Source organism: Nerophis lumbriciformis, linkage group LG01 (assembly GCF_033978685.3).
Source record: "Nerophis lumbriciformis linkage group LG01, RoL_Nlum_v2.1, whole genome shotgun sequence".
NCBI lineage: Eukaryota > Metazoa > Chordata > Actinopteri > Syngnathiformes > Syngnathidae > Nerophis > Nerophis lumbriciformis.
Genome location: NC_084548.2, coordinates 42308980 through 42325942, shown reverse-complemented (window position 1 = coordinate 42325942; position 16963 = coordinate 42308980). Strand labels below are relative to the sequence as shown.

The 16963-nt window shown below is 42.1% G+C and overlaps 1 protein-coding gene across 1 annotated transcript in view; it reads right to left on the bottom strand.

Moving 5' to 3' along the window:
• Positions 1 to 11125: 11125 nt before the first annotated feature.
• The window catches only part of plxnd1 (plexin D1), a 166851-nt gene continuing 161013 nt past the window's right edge, over positions 11126 to 16963 (bottom strand). The window contains exon 36 of the mRNA XM_061982171.1: positions 11126 to 11970. Within this exon, the coding sequence (XP_061838155.1) occupies positions 11854 to 11970 (117 nt within the window). The 3' untranslated portion in view covers positions 11126 to 11853. The remainder of the gene's footprint in view (positions 11971 to 16963) is intronic.

Here is a 16963-nt window from a genome sequence, read left to right as displayed (position 1 = left end):
ATGGATTGCGCAATGACTCGGCTAACTGCTGGCCTGCTGTGCAGTGAGACTGTATTGCTATATGAACTATATTATACATTTCCATAGTTTAGTTAGCTGTGGTATATAATGTACAGTGTATTTTGTCAACAACTGTATGTGTGTAAGTATTTCTTGTGCTGAGCAATCATAAAACGGCTGCAAAAGACGCACTGGCTGAGGCTCGCTTCCTGCACCCCCGCCGTAGAATTGTTATATCAACTAAAGTGTGACGACCGGGGCGCATGGTGATGCGGGGCTCGCTCTCCCAGGAATGCAGATCGGGCTTCGGACACAGCGTGCAGGTAAGAAATGATTTATTTAAGAAATAAATTATACTGGAATAAACAAAAACGTGCTTATAGCACGGAAGGCAAAAACTAAAGGAGCTAGCGTGGGAGCTAGAAGGTAAAAAGGAGTCTAGCGTGGAAGCTAGCAGGTTCAGAGCAGGAAACAAAAGTCGTCATCTGTTGTGTGAAAACAAACTAGGAAGCAAGACAGAATGACATGGAAGGCAGGCTTAAATAATAATGTCAGTGATGACAAACAGGTGCGCGTCGGGAACACACGCGGCAGGTGAAAATAATAAGCAGCCATGGCAACAAACTCAGGTGTACAAAACAGGCACTCAAGGAGTCCAAAACTAACAAAAAACACAAGTACCTCGAAAACGTAAACAAAAATATGATCCGGGCAGAGGATCATAACATAAAGCCCACACTTAAATTTTCCACGTGCAAGATTGAATCTATTTAAAAAAATTATTTCATAAGAAGCCAAAAAGTGCAAAAACAATAATGTTGGTGTTGGAGGAGTTGTGAATGACTGCAGGGACACAACATTAGATACACCTGCAGACTGCAGGTGTACCTAATTCACAACTCTTCCAACACGATCATTATTGTTTTTGCACTTTTTGGCTTCTTATTAAATAACTTTTGTAACCTATTTTCATGGGCTTTCCTCTTTGTGATGTTAAGTTCCTGTTATGCGCTGTTATACAGTATATGCCTTGAGCTCTTATTTTGAAGGCGCTAAGAGCGGAAGTGATGTCACGTTGCGGAGGTTTTTGAAAGAAGGTAAATAAAGTGGTCCTCGTGTAAACTGGAGCCTCCGTGTTTGTTATTTTGTAGTTTCATACAGTATAGGCGACATTTATAAACCCTCGGTTACACTTTTTTAAATAGATTCAATCTTGCACGTGGAAAGTTTAAGTGAGGGCTTTAGTTGTGGACTTCATTTATAAGTAAAGGTAAGACCATAATAACGTTTTTTTTATTAAATGTGCTTTTTTGTGTGCTACAGTTTGTATGTGTAATGTTAAAGTTAAGTTAAAGTACCAATGATTGTCACACACACACTAGGTGTAATGAAATTTGTCGTCTGCATTTGACCCATCCCCTTATTCACCCCCTGGGAGGTGAGGGGAGCAGTGGGCAGCAGCGGCGCCGTGCCCGGGAATCATTTTTGGTGATTTAACCCCCAATTCCAACCCTTGATGCTGAGTGCCAAGCAGGGAAGAATGCTGGTATGAGCTTTTAAACATAACCCGTTAACTGCGGCCAATCAAATGGTGAATAAGATACACTTTAGGGTTCATATGTTTGTAAATCTGACTGTGATGAAGTCAGTGCCTCACCAGCCATCAACCTCACCGCACGTCACTGCACTATGGACTGGACTCTCACACTATTATGTTAGATCCACTATGGACTGCACTCTCACACTATTATGTTAGATCCACTATGGACTGGAAACTCACACTATTATTGTAGATCCACTATGGACTGGACTCTCACACTATTATGTTAGATCCACTATGGACTGGACTCTCACACTATTATGCTAGATCCACTATGGACTGGACTCTCACACTATTATGTTAGATCCACTATGTACTGGACTCTCACACTATTATGTTAGATCCACTATGGACTGGACTCTCACACTATTATGCTAGATCCACTATGGACTGGAAACTCACACTATTATTGTAGATCCACTATGGACTGGACTCTCACACTATTATGTTAGATCCACTATGGACTGGACTCTCACACTATTATGCTAGATCCACTATGGACTGGACTCTCACACTATTATGTTAGATCCACTATGGACTGGAAACTCACACTATTATTGTAGATCCACTATGGACTGGACTCTCACACTATTATGTTAGATCCACTATGGACTGGACTCTCACACTATTATGCTAGATCCACTATGGACTGGACTCTCACACTATTATGTTAGATCCACTATGTACTGGACTCTCACACTATTATGTTAGATCCACTATGGACTGGACTCTCACACTATTATGCTAGATCCACTATGGACTGGAAACTCACACTATTATTGTAGATCCACTATGGACTGGACTCTCACACTATTATGTTAGATCCACTATGGACTGGACTCTCACACTATTATGCTAGATCCACTATGGACTGGACTCTCACACTATTATGTTAGATCCACTATGGACTGGAAACTCACACTATTATTGTAGATCCACTATGGACTGGACTCTCACACTATTATGTTAGATCCACTATGGACTGGACTCTCACACTATTATGCTAGATCCACTATGGACTGGACTCTCACACTATTATGTTAGATCCACTATGTACTGGACTCTCACACTATTATGTTAGATCCACTATGGACTGGACTCTCACACTATTATGCTAGATCCACTATGGACTGGAAACTCACACTATTATTGTAGATCCACTATGGACTGGACTCTCACACTATTATGTTAGATCCACTATGGACTGGACTCTCACACTATTATGCTAGATCCACTATGGACTGGACTCTCACACTATTATGTTAGATCCACTATGTACTGGACTCTCACACTATTATGTTAGATCCACTATGGACTGGACTCTCACACTATTATGCTAGATCCACTATGGACTGGACTCTCACACTAATATGTTAGATCCACTATGGACTGGACTCTCACACTATTATGTTAAATCCACTATGGACTGGACTCTCACACTATTATGCTAGATCCACTATGGACTGGACTCTCACACTAATATGTTAGATCCACTATGGACTGGAAACTCACACTATTATGTTAGATCCACTATGGACTGGACTCTCACACTATTATGTTAAATCTACTATGGACTGGACTCTCACACTATTATGCTAGATCCACTATGGACTGGACTCTCACACTAATATGTTAGATCCACTATGGACTGGAAACTCACACTATTATGTTAGATCCACTATGGACTGGACTCTCACACTATTATGTTAGATCCACTATGGACTGGACTCTCACACTATTATGTTAGATCCACTATGGACTGGACTCTCACACTATTATGCTAGATCCACTATGGACTGGACTCTCACACTAATATGTTAGATCCACTATGGACTGGACTCACACACTATTATGTTAGATCCACTATGGACTGGACTCTCACACTATTATGCTAGATCCACTCGACGCCCAAGGGGGTTACCCACATCTGCGGTCCCCTCCAAGGTTTCTCATTGTCATCCCATTGGGTTGAGTTTTTTCTTGCCCTGATGTGGGATCTGAGCCGAGGATGTCGTTGTGGCTTGTGCAGCCCTTTCCATCCATCCATCCATCTTCTTCCGCTTATCCGAGGTCGGGTCGCGGGGGCAGCAGCTTAAGCAGGGAAGCCCAGACTTCCCTCTCCCCAGCCACTTGGTCCAGCTCCTCCCGGGGGATCCCGAGGCGTTCCCAAGCCAGCCGGGAGAGATAGTCTTCCCAACGTGTCCTGGGTCTTCCCCGTGGCCTCCTACCGGTCGGACGTGCCCGAAACACCTTCCTAGGGAGGCGTTCGGGTGGCATCCTGACCAGATGCCCGAACCACCTCATCTGGCTCCTCTCGATGTGGAGGAGCAGCGGCTTTACTTTGAGCTCCCCCCGAATGACAGAGCTTCTCACCCTATCTCTAAGGGAGAGCCCCGCCACCCGGCGGAGGAAACTCATTTCGGCCGCTTGTACCCGTGATCTTGTCCTTTCGGTCATGACCCAAAGCTCATGACCATAGGTGAGGATGGGAACGTAGATCGACCGGTAAATTGAGAGCTTTGCCTTCCGGCTCAGCTCCTTCTTCACCACAACGGATCGATACAGCGTCCGCATTACTGAAGACGCCGCACCGATCCGCCTGTCGATCTCACGATCCACTCTTCCCCCACTCGTGAACAAGACTCCGAGGTACTTGAACTCCTCCACTTGGGGCAAGATCTCCTCCCCAACCCGGAGATGGCACTCCACCCTTTTCCGGGAGAGAACCATGGACTCGGACTTGGAGGTGCTGATTCCCATCCCAGTCGCTTCACACTCGGCTGCGAACCGATCCAGTGAGAGCTGAAGATCTTGGCCGGAGGAAGCCATCAGGACCACATCATCTGCAAATAGCAGAGACCTAATCCTGCAGCCACCAAACCAGATCCCCTCAACGCCCTGACTGCGCCTAGAAATTCTGTCCATAAAGGTTATGAACAGAATCGGTGACAAAGGGCAGCCTTGGCGGAGTCCAACCCTCACTGGAAACGTGTCCGACTTACTGCCGGCAATGCGGACCAAGCTCTGACACTGATTATACAGGGAGCGAACTGCCACAATAAGACAGTCCGTTACCCCATACTCTCTGAGCACTCCCCACAGGACTTCCCGGGGTACACGGTCGAATGCCTTCTCCAAGTCCACAAAGCACATGTAGACTGGTTGGGCAAACTCCCATGCACCCTCAAGGACCTTGCCGAGAGTATAGAGCTGGTCCACAGTTCCACGACCAGGACGAAAACCACACTGTTCCTCCTGAATCCGAGGTTCGACTATCTGGCATAGCCTCCTCTCCAGTACACCTGAATAGACCTTACCGGGAAGGCTGAGGAGTGTGATCCCACGATAGTTGGAACAGACCCTCCGGTTCCCCTTCTTAAAGAGCAGCCCTTTGAGACACTCATAATTTAGGGCTATATAAATAAGCTTTGATTGATTGATTGAATGCTGGGAAAAGAAGACACAAATCTATCCATTTAGCACTTACAATGTGATTAATCAAGACTAAAATTGTTGCGTCTGTATTTAGCACGTCTGAAATGTTAGTGCAAGATTGCAGTTACGCACAAATTGCTGTGAAAAAGGAGGCGATCGCGCTGCAGAGACCATTAATGGGAACAGAATCCTACGTCCTACGCAGGGGCGGAGCTATAGAGGGTGCTGGGGTGGGGGAACCAGGCCCTCAGGCTGGGGAGTGCGGTGCTCTCCCGTGGCCAAAGACTGAGCCCATAGGAGCTCAGAATGGTGGACAACTGGCTTTATTTTCACTCTCACATTTTCACTTTACGACGTGCAAATGAAGTGAATCGCAGACGATGGTATGGTCAATATTTACCCAGAATACACTTGGAGTGTATTTGGGGTGAAATTGTCATCAACCGTCCACCATGTGACTCATCAGTCACTTGTAAACAGAGAGACGGCGGTGAGCATTTAAAAAGTTAAAGTACCAATGATTGTCACACACACCAGGTGTGGTGAGATTATCCTCTGCATTTGACCCATCACCCTCGCCCCCTGGGAGGTGAGGGGAGCAGTGAGCAGCAGCGGTGGCCGCGCCCGGGAATCATTTTTGGTGATTTAACCCCCAATTCCAACCCTTGATGCTGAGTGCCAAACAGTGAGCTAATGGGTCCCATTTTTATAGTCGTTGGTATGACTCGGCCGAAGTTAACATAAGTAGAATTACTAATAGTGGACAACAAAAGTGGAGCAGTAAAGCGCAAGAAAAAAGAAAACCAAAATAGGCCAAATTACAAAAACTGGACACATGGTTGATTCAGGCCGGCCAAATGTGCCAATACTGCCAGCATCATGGAGCCAAATATCCAGGTAACAATTACATTCTAACAATTACTGTACTTCACTCAAACAGGGTTTTATTATAAGTCATTAAATGGATTTTGCTCAAATGTAGACCTTAAATGGCAATAAAAAAGCATTACATTTGATGATGAAATCATTGATACACAATCGTAGGACTGAGTAGATAGTAGTAATTCAATCGATCGAACAATGCCGTCATCAATAACTTGCTATGTCTGTTTGTGTGTTTCTTTTCTCCGGCTGCAGCTTTCAAACTGGATACAAGAGTTCTTGTCAGCTCCAGGCCGAGCGTAAAAAGCGCTGCCTCAATACGGCAAAATAAAACGGCTGTGGGGGCCCAAACTTTGTCATTTGTTGGTGAGTGTCGGCATATAGTCCTTAACTTAACACCTTGTCATGTTTGTGAGGAAGGTGAGCTTGTTTCATACATGACTCCTTTGTTTCAGCCTCCACTTCAACACACATGGACAGCTAACTTGGCTAACATTAGCAGGTCTGGTGACGCACCTCACGTGTGACCTAAGGTGACCTTGGGTGGTCAAAGAAGAGTATTCTCACAAGACCACAACTCTTATTCTCTGAAAGTAAATGACTGACAATTCCTTCAGCTGCCTGACACTTTATATATCACTTGCTGTCTACTGTACCCATTTCAAACAACTGAGAAGGTGTCAAATGGACTCTATTCAAGATGTTAAAGTGACTCGTTTTATTTTCAATGCATCTAAAGGATGCAAATATCATTCTATGATGTGTCTTCTTCTCAAATGTTTAAATCAGTCATCCATTTATGAACAGTCCTAGTATGATGTGCATTTATTATTCCAGTAAACTTCTGAACTATTTTTTAAAATTGTATCCTAATTAAAAAAGTATCCACCAGTTTGTGCTGTGCTATTATAAGACATATTTTCAGAGGATATACATGTTTACAGCATGTTTAAAAGAGATTTACTAACATTTAAAAAATGACTTTTGTGTATATTATCTTGATCAAACTCATGTGTATATAGCCTTTAAATAGACCCCCTTTTAGACTAGTTGATCTGCCGTTTCTTTTCTTTTCTCCTCTGCCCCCCTCTTTCTTGTGTGTGTGTGTGGGGGGGGAGGGAGGTTCGGTGGCCATGGATGAAGTGCTGGCTGTCCAGAGTCGGGACCCTGGGTGGACCGCTCGCCTGTGCATCGGTTGGGAACATCTCTGCGCTGCTGACCCGTCTCCGCTCGGGATGGTTTCCTGCTGGCCCCACTATGGACTGGACTCTTACTGTTATGTTAGATCCACTATGGACTGGACTCTCACTATTATGTTAGATCCACTATGGACTGGACTCTCACTATTATGTTAGATCCACTATGGACTTGACTCTCACTATTATGTTAGATCCACTATGGACTAGACTCTCACTATTATGTTAGATCCACTATGGACTAGACTCTCACTATTATGCTAGATCCTCTGTGGACTGGACTCTCACTATTATGTTAGATCCACTATGGACTAGACTCTCACTATTATGTTCGATCCACTATGGACTGGAGTTTCACAATATTATGTCAGACCCACTCGACATCCATTGCTTTCAGTCTCCCCTAGAGGAGGGGGGGGGGGGTTACCCACATATGCGGTCCTCTCCAAGGTTTCTCATAGTCATTCACATTGACGTCCCACTGGGGTGAGTTTTTCCTTGCCCTTATGTGGGCTCTGTACCAAGGATGTCATTGTGGCTTGTGCAGCCTTTTGAGACACTTGTGATTTAGGGTTATATAAATAAACATTGATTGATTGATTAACTAACTCTTATTTAGAGGACTTGGTGGGTGAAATAGAGGCGCTCCCATTGACTCCATTGTTAGAATTAGGATTGTTGGGATTTTGCTGACGTTTATTTACGACTTAGAATTAGAGATGTCGGATAATATCTGCCTGCCGATATTATCGGCCGATAAATGCGTTAAAATGCAATATCGGAAATTATCGGTATCGTTTTTTTTATTATCAATATCGTTTTCTTTTTTTTCCTTTTTTTCTTTTTTTTAAATCAACATAAAAAACACAAGATACACTTACAATTAGTGCACCAACCCCAAAAACCTCCCTCCCCCATTCACACTCATTTACACTCATTCACACAAAAGGGTTGTTTCTTTCTGTTATTAATATTCTGGTTCCTACATTATACATCAATATATATCAATACAATCTGCAAGGGATACAGTCCGTAAGCACACATTATTGTGCGTGCTGCTGGTCCACTAATAGTACTAACCTTTAACAGTTCATTTTACTCATTTTCATTAATTACTAGTTTCTATGTAACTGTTTTTATATTGTTTTACTTTCTTTTTTATTCAAGAAAATGTTTTTAATTTATTTATCTTATTTTATTAATTTTTTTAAAAAGTACCTTATCTTCACTATAACTGGTTGTCCAAATTAGGCATAATAATGTGTTAATTCCACAATTGCATATATCGGTTGATATCGGTATCGGTTGATATCAATATCGGTTGATATCGGTATCGGTAATTAAAGAGTTGGACAATATCGGAATATCGGATATCGGCAAAAAGCCATTATCGGACATCCCTACTTAGAATGCATAAAAAAGAAAAACATATGTGTTCTTGTCTTACATAAGGATTGTGAATGATAGGCAAAATAAAAAGATATACTTTTCCTACATGCTGTGATTGTGCTGATGCTGTGGCGAAAGCAAATGAAAAATAAATACTTGTAGGAAAATGCAAATTTTAGCAAAAATGTCTGGCTGGCTAACTTTTCAAACCCTGGTTAAAGCTTGTGGATGGTAAACCCAGTGAGGCATGTGTATGTTGTAAAATCATGTCAGGATGAGCTTTATTATTTGGGTTTAGGGCACTTGTTCCGCCACTGGTCCTACGTGTGTGTGTCAACATATGTGGACTGTCAAGAATAAAGCTATTCCATCCATCCATCTTCTTCCGCTTATCAGAGGTCGAGTCGCGGGGGAAGCAGCCTAAGCAGAGAAGACCAGACTTCCCTAAAGATAATAGACATATAATCTATTTAGCAATATCATTTTGTAATTTCATAGTTACTGGATAACTTAAGGGGGCTAATTAAATCTTAATTCAATTGATTTAATTTGGTGTCTGCTGGTGTGTTCTTATTGGCGTTCGTGTCATTATCTTTCATGAATATTTTGGCTTTGTATATTGTTTCCCAGTGTTTAGTGTTAGTTTCAGTGTCAGCGCTCCTTCTTCCCCGTTCTTCCACTTCGCCTGCCTCCGTTTGGTGATTAGGACACTTCACCCTCTGAGGGCTATACATATATATATATATATATATATATATATATATATATATATATATATATATATATATATATACACACACACCTTAACAGTCACTTTTTCCATATAGGAGATATAGTATTAAAGTGTGTGAATGTGAGTGTGAATGTTGTCTGTGCCCCGCGATGAGGTGGCGACTTGTCCAGGGTGTACCCCGCATTCCGCCCGAGTGCAGCTGGAATAGGCTTCAGGTGACACAAAGAGGGACAAGCGATAGAAAATGGATGGATGGATATTTTCTATTTGAAAACAACTTGATATATTTATTTTCTTGCGTTTGGTTGATTCCAGGGCACGCTCGCCGTTAGTGCCAGCGTCTCCCAGAGTGCAGCTTCAGCGTGCTAAAAGGTGAGTTGTGTTGTAGCTCGCACTATAAGAATCCTCCTAACATGCCCAGAAAAAAAATATTAATTTGGCAGCTGCATGTTTCAAAACAGGGCAGCACGGTAGATAGATAGTACTTTATTGATTCCTTCAGGAGAGTTCCCTCAGGAAAATTAAAAAGTTAGTGCGTGTGCCTCACAATACGAAGGTCTTGAGTTCAATCCCGGGTTCGGGATCTTTCTGTGTGGAGTTTGCATGTTCTCCCCGTGACTGCGTGGGTTCCATCCGGGTACTCCAGCTTCCTCCCACCTCCAAAGACATGCACCTGGGGATAGGTTGATTGGCAACACTAAATTGGCCCTAGTGTGTGAATGTGAGTGTGAATGTTGTCTGTCTATCTGTGTTGGCCCTGCGATGAGGTGGCGACTTGTCCAGGCTGTACCCCGCCTACCGCCCAAATGCAGCTGAGATAGGCTCCAGCACTCTCCGTGACCCCGAAAGGGACAAGCGGTAGAAAATGGATGGATGGATGTTTCAAAACATAGCAAAACGCCACAGGTAGGAGCACGATAACATAAAGATGCAGTAGATGAGTGTATCCATGGTGACAGTACATTTGAAATCCCCATTAAAATAGGGTCGTCTACACTAGGGGCGGTATGACGTGGTGGGTAGAGCGGCCGTGCCAGAAACCTGAGGGTTGCAGGTTCGCTCCCCGTCTCTTGACATCCAAATTGCTGCCGTTGTGTCCTTGGGCAGGACACTTCACCCTTGCCCCCGGTGCCGCTCACACTGGTGAATGAATGATGAATGAATGATAGGTGGTGGTCGGAGGGGCCGTAGGCGCAAACTGGCAGCCTCGCTTCCGTCAGTCTACCCCAGGGCAGCTGTGGCTACAAATGTAGCTTACCACCACCGGGTGTGAATGAATGATGGGTTCCCACTTCTCTGTGCAAGCTTTGAGTATCTAATAATAGAAAAGCGCGATATAAAATCTAATCCATTATTATCATTATTATTACTACTTTTGCACTTGTTATCAACTGTACACGGAATCTTAGTAGATCACACACAAACAATTGTATAGTTTGCAGACTGTTTTCACTGCTGGACTCTAGAAAGAGGTTCCGCAGCCTCCGAAGCAGAACCCCCAGGTTCTGTAACAGCTTCTTCCCTCAGGCCGTAAGACTCTTGAACGCATCATAAAAATCCCCTAAATTCCCCCAAAATGGATTAACTCGCTGGAATAAAAAAGACAATATAACATATATCCATAAACGTGGACGCATGTGAAAAAGTGCAATATATTTATCTGTACAGTAACCTATTTATTTATTTATATATGCACCTTATTGCTTTTTTATCCTGCACTACCATGAGCTTATGAAATGAAATTTCGTTCTTATCTGTACTGTAAAGTTCAAATTTGAATGACAATAAAAAGGAAGTCTAAGTCTAAGTCTAAGTCTATTTGGCACTTGTTATATGGATCTTAGTAGTAGTAGTAGTAATAGTTTTATGATGTCATGGCCATAGACGCAATAAACCCCTAAATACTGTCGTTTATTTCACCAAGTCTGACAAATCATTTGGCATCACAAATACAGTCATAGAGATAATATAGAGATCACATTTGAAATTTCCCTCCAGTTTGGTCAGAATGATTGGTCTACAAGCACATGGATCACTTCAACACGGTTGTGGCAGCTCTTAATTCCCAGCGAGCTGCACTCCACTTCAGTCTCTGGTCCTCAAGCCCTCGTCCGCCGCAAAGCACATCGGGACTGAATGTTCAAAGCACCGGTGGTGGTGAGTCGCACCTGAGAAGGCTTTAGGGTGACGGAGGAAGAGTTTGTCACCGTCCTTTTCCTCCAGACGCACAGGCCAGGTGAAAGCATTACAAGACATCTATAAATATTGCTATGGACATTATAGTACAATACAGTGCTTCATTGGCTCGTTCCCTTGAGGAATGGGTTCAGTGTGTTAAGACAACCACCAGGGCTTTAGGTCCAACTAACTGTACAGACATCCGGAAAAAAAGCCTCACTTCCACGCTTCCCTTTAAAGCATAGCTGAGCCAGATTGGAATTCAGTTCAAAGATTTGGGAAAATGAGCCTGCATTTCCACCTCACAAATGCAGGCCTTGCTATGCTTCACGCTGGGGAGAGCGCTAATGACACTCGTCAAGGCTCATTCCGTCGTGTCCGATCTCCTCGGGCAGGAAGGAGCAAGGCGGCAGGAGAGAGAGGCGACGGGGGGAGGAGACTCAGGCCTCGCTGCAGCACTCGTAGATGTTGTCCTCCACCAGGGCGATGACTTGCTCGAACTTGTGGTGCAGCTGAGTGCGGCGTGCGGTGGGGTTGGACTCCAAGGCGTTCACCACCTGGACAAGAGAGCGGAAACAAAAGCATGACATTGAGTGGCGGTGATGCATTCATGCCACCAGGAGAGGACACCTGCTTCAGCTGCCTGCACGCATGCCTCCGCACCACAAAGAGCCCTTCACATATTTACAAAACCAGCATCTGCTGAGTTTTGTCACGCGCGGTAGTCGCCACAGTCGCTGGGATGTCGAGAGCTCTTAGCGTCAGCGTGCGGAGTGAACTGAACTGGGGCGAGAGAATAGGCAATCAGAGGCCTTTCACTAAGTGCTGCGACTCGCAGCCTCGGCCCTTAGCTTGCGTCTGGAGCGCAGAGAGCCGCTAACTATTATTTTCACCAGGGGCTCCTTCAAGGCGCAGTCAGCAATGACTAAGCTTCTTCCCGGGGAGGTAAAAAGAAATAAATAGAGGAATTGAAAAATATCAGCCGGAGTTGAAGGGGCCCTTTTGGGGGTTCAGGGAGCATCACCCCTGAAGTTGAAGATATTTGACCATTTTTAAGATGCTGTGGAAATAAAAATTCAGTAAAAATGCAAGAAAACTTACCAATGGTCTCAGGTTTCTTTTAGATCAGTGGTTCTTAACCTTGTTGGAGGTACCGAACCCCAGCAGTTTCAAATGCACATTCACCAAACCCTTCTTTAGTGAAAAATAAAAGGTTTTTTTTTTCAAATTCAAGACAAAGTTATATATTTTTTTTACTGGTGCACAAAATTAACCACAACAAATTACACACTTGCAAATCAGATGGAAAATTAGAGGGAACATTGTTTAGGGGTATCCATAATACGCCAATAGGGAGAAGTTTTCATTTACACGATGAGTCGGGTGTGTCTTGACCTCCGCCAAACTCCTGAGGCCGACTCACCGAACCCCCAGGGTTAGATCGAACCCAGGTTAAAGGCCTACTGAAACCCACTACTACCGACCACGCAGTCTGATAGTTTATATATCAATGATGAAATCTTAACATTGCAACACATGCCAATACGGCCGGGTTAGCTTACTAAAGTGCAATTTTAAATTTTGCACAAAATATCCTGCTGAAAACGTCTTGGTATGATGACGTCAGCGCGTGACGTCACGGATTGTGGAGGACATTTTGGGACAGCATGGTGGCCAGCTATTAAGTCGTTTGTTTTCATCGCAAAATTCCACAGTATTCTGGACATCTGTGTTGGTGAATCTTTTGCAATTTGTTCAATGAACAATGGAGACAGCAAAGAAGAAAGCTGTAGGTGGGAAGCGTTGTATTGCGGCCGACTGCAGCAACACAAACACAGCCGGTTTCATTGTTTACATTCCCGGAAGACGACAGTCAAGCTTTACCATTGGCCTGTGGAGAACTGGGACAACAGCCACTCTTACCAGGAGGACTTTGAGTTGAATACGCAAACGCGGTACCGTGAGTACGCATGCAGCTGCGGCTTCCAAACATTTGATCGCTTGCCCGTACGTGCGTGCCGCTATGTGCATGTCACGTACGTAACTTTGGGGACTTTGGGGAAATATATGTGCTGTATGAACTTTGGGGAGGTGAACGGTACTTTGGGCTGTGGGATTGAGTGTGTTGTGCAGGTGTTTGAGTTGTATTGGCGGGTTATATGGATGAGAGGGGGGAGGTGTTTGTTATGCGGTATTAATTTGTGGCATATTAAATATAAGCCTGGTTGTGTTGTGGCTAATAGAGTATATATATGTCTTGTGTGTATTTACTGTTTTAGTCATTCCCAGCTGAATATCAGGTCCCACCCGCCTCTCACAGCATCTTCCCTATATGAATCGCTCCCACTGCCCTCTAGTCCTTCACTCTCACTTTCCTCATCCACAAATCTTTCATCCTCGCTCAAATTAATGGGGAAATCGTCGCTTTCTTGGTCCGAATCGCTCTCACTGCTGGTGGCCATGATTGTAAACAATGTGCAGATGTGAGGAGCTCCACAACCTGTGACGTCACGCTACTCGTCTGCTACTTCCGGTACAGACAAGGCTTTTTTATCAGCGACCAAAAGTTGCGAACTTTATCGTCAATGTTCTCTACTAAATCCTTTCAGCAAAAATATGGCAATATCGCGAAATGATCAAGTATGACACATAGAATGGACCTGCTATTCCCGTTTAAATAGGAAAATCGCATTTCAGTAGGCCTTTAAAGAACCACTGTTTAGAGGCTACAGCCCCTGATAAAGAAAAATCACTGCTCCAAATATCATGTCAGGAAGCTGACAGAGTCCGCACCTTGTAACTTTGAGATGACTTTTGCACAGGTCGTGAAGGAATGTTTGGGTCATATTATTTACCAGCAGGCAAGCGACGAAATCCCACATTCTTTACCACTGAGAGCGGGTGATCGTCCAATATTATTAATTCCAAATGCTGATTCCATGTTGGGGTTCTCGTGAAAACTTCTCTTTCCTCTGGAACAAATCTGTCAGGGTTTGTCGTTGTCCCGCCTCGTTAGCTTTAGCTGCGCTAGCTTCAAGTGCTTGTGTTGAAACGTCCTACATGCGTCCCGATTCTCGAAACAGAGATATTGCAAAGTTTGCATGTTGCCGTTTGACTTGTTGGCTGATCAAGTTTGAAATATTGCCACATCGCCAACATGATGTTTGCTTTGTAGCGCGGTTTGGAGTCTTCCATTGGGGCAATGGTCTTCCATTTCCGGTAGAAAAAGAGGCGAAGAAGAAGTAATTTCTATGTAGCAACGTTAGCATGCTAGCGGACTTATTGGCTTCTGTGTGCTCGTAGACTAAATACATATTAGTATGGTATCGGAGTTTTAGTTACCAGTACTCTCCCGTACCAATACCTCCAAAAAGTGCTGTATCGGCATTGCAACATTTCTGTATTTAAGTTAATCTTTGGCGTAGCACTAGATCAGTGCTTCTCAAATATTTTCTGTTGCGCCCACCCAAGAAGAAAAACATATTTCGCGCCCCCGCCCATTTTCACATTGAATATAGAGAGGGTGTGTGAAGTGCAATATGGAGGTATTTGGACTTGAAAACTAACAATAAAGGTGACACTTTAAACAGGGAGTTCTGTTTTACACCTTTCCTGCTTGTCGGCTCCCAGACCGTGGTCGAGGAGAGTAGGGGAGACGTTCTCTCCAGGACCGATGTTCACAATGGGTCCGTAAGGCTCTGCTCTTAAGCCGGAATGACGAGGCCGTGGATTAGTTACAATTTGGTCACTTTATTTATAATTTACACAGGGCACAACCGAACATCCACCATGCTAATGACACTCCTGCACATGCTAGCGCTACCCCTCCTAATTTGCCCACTCACTTACTCATGCCACTCACCCCACATACAGAGTTATAAAAAGTGACAAGTAAAAATATAGTTGTTACACCTGTCCTGCTGTTCAATCCGGTGCAGGAGCATAGGGAAGACGTGCCATTTCAATACCTTTTAATTTATATTTTAAAGTTGTAAAATTGTTCTTTGAGTGTGAGTGTTTAATGTAGTGTAAGATTTTCTGTTAAAATAAAGCCTATATTGACATTTTTCGTAGTTCGCTTTATTTGGAAAAGTATCAAAAACTATTGATATACATTTTGGTACTAAATTATTGGTATCGGCCGGGACAACCCTAGTCTGTATATATATGTATATAAATGTACAGTTTTATATTATATACTTATATATAAGTATATAATATATTTGCACACATATATATATGTATATATATATATATATATATATATATATATATATATATATATATATATATATATATATATATATATATATATATATATATATACATACATTTGTATATGTATGTTATATATATATATATATATATATATATATATATATATATATATATATATATATATATATATATATACACAGACATTTGTATATATACATATATATATATATATACACAGACATTTGTATATGTATGTTATATATATATATATATATATATATATATATATATATATATATATATATATATATATATGTAATATACATATACAATATGTATGTTATATATATATATATATATATATATATATATATATATATGTAATATACATATACAATATGTATGTTATATATATATATATATATATATATATATATATATATATATAATATACATATACAATATGTATATATATATATATATATATATAATATACATATACAATATGTATATATATATATATATATATATATATATATATATATATATATATATATATATATATATATAATATACATATACAAATATGTATTAGGGCTGTCAAATGATAAATAAAAAAAATCAGATTAATTACGTTTTGGAATTTGCATTACCATGATTAATCACAGGTGCACTGCCCGCTTGCGTGAATAAAATTTGCTTAAGAAAATACCCAATATATGTACACATATGCAATTTTATTGCCAGAATGACATCCAGGAACTTGAATGCGTGTCATTTATTTGCACAAAACTCGGTAACAGTTTTATCTAAAATTTTTTCAGGCTGTATTTTGGAGTGACATTCACCAACGAGCACACCAGTCAGAGTCTCTTGCCTCATTTTTGTACTGACGTATGCATTGATCTGATCACTGACCGTATAGCGGTTGAGGTAAAATAAGAAAGAAGTAAAGAATTTTATTGTCATTGCACAAGTACAGCAAAATGTAATTTGTATGTTTAAGTGTGTACTTAATTAATGCGATCATTTTTTGGGTGATTACACATAAGTTAAATCGTTAATTCTGACAGTCGTAATATAAATGTGAGTATAACACACACACACACACACACACACACACACACACACACACACACACACACACACACACACACACACACACACACACACAAACACACACACACAGACACACACACGCACACACGCACACACACAGTTATCATTAATAACAGTATATTTTGCAGTGTCCTTTTTTCCTCTTCTGTCAAGTGACCTACATGTGATACACATGTCCAGATGAAAAAGTCTGATGCTACTAAAAGGATTTTA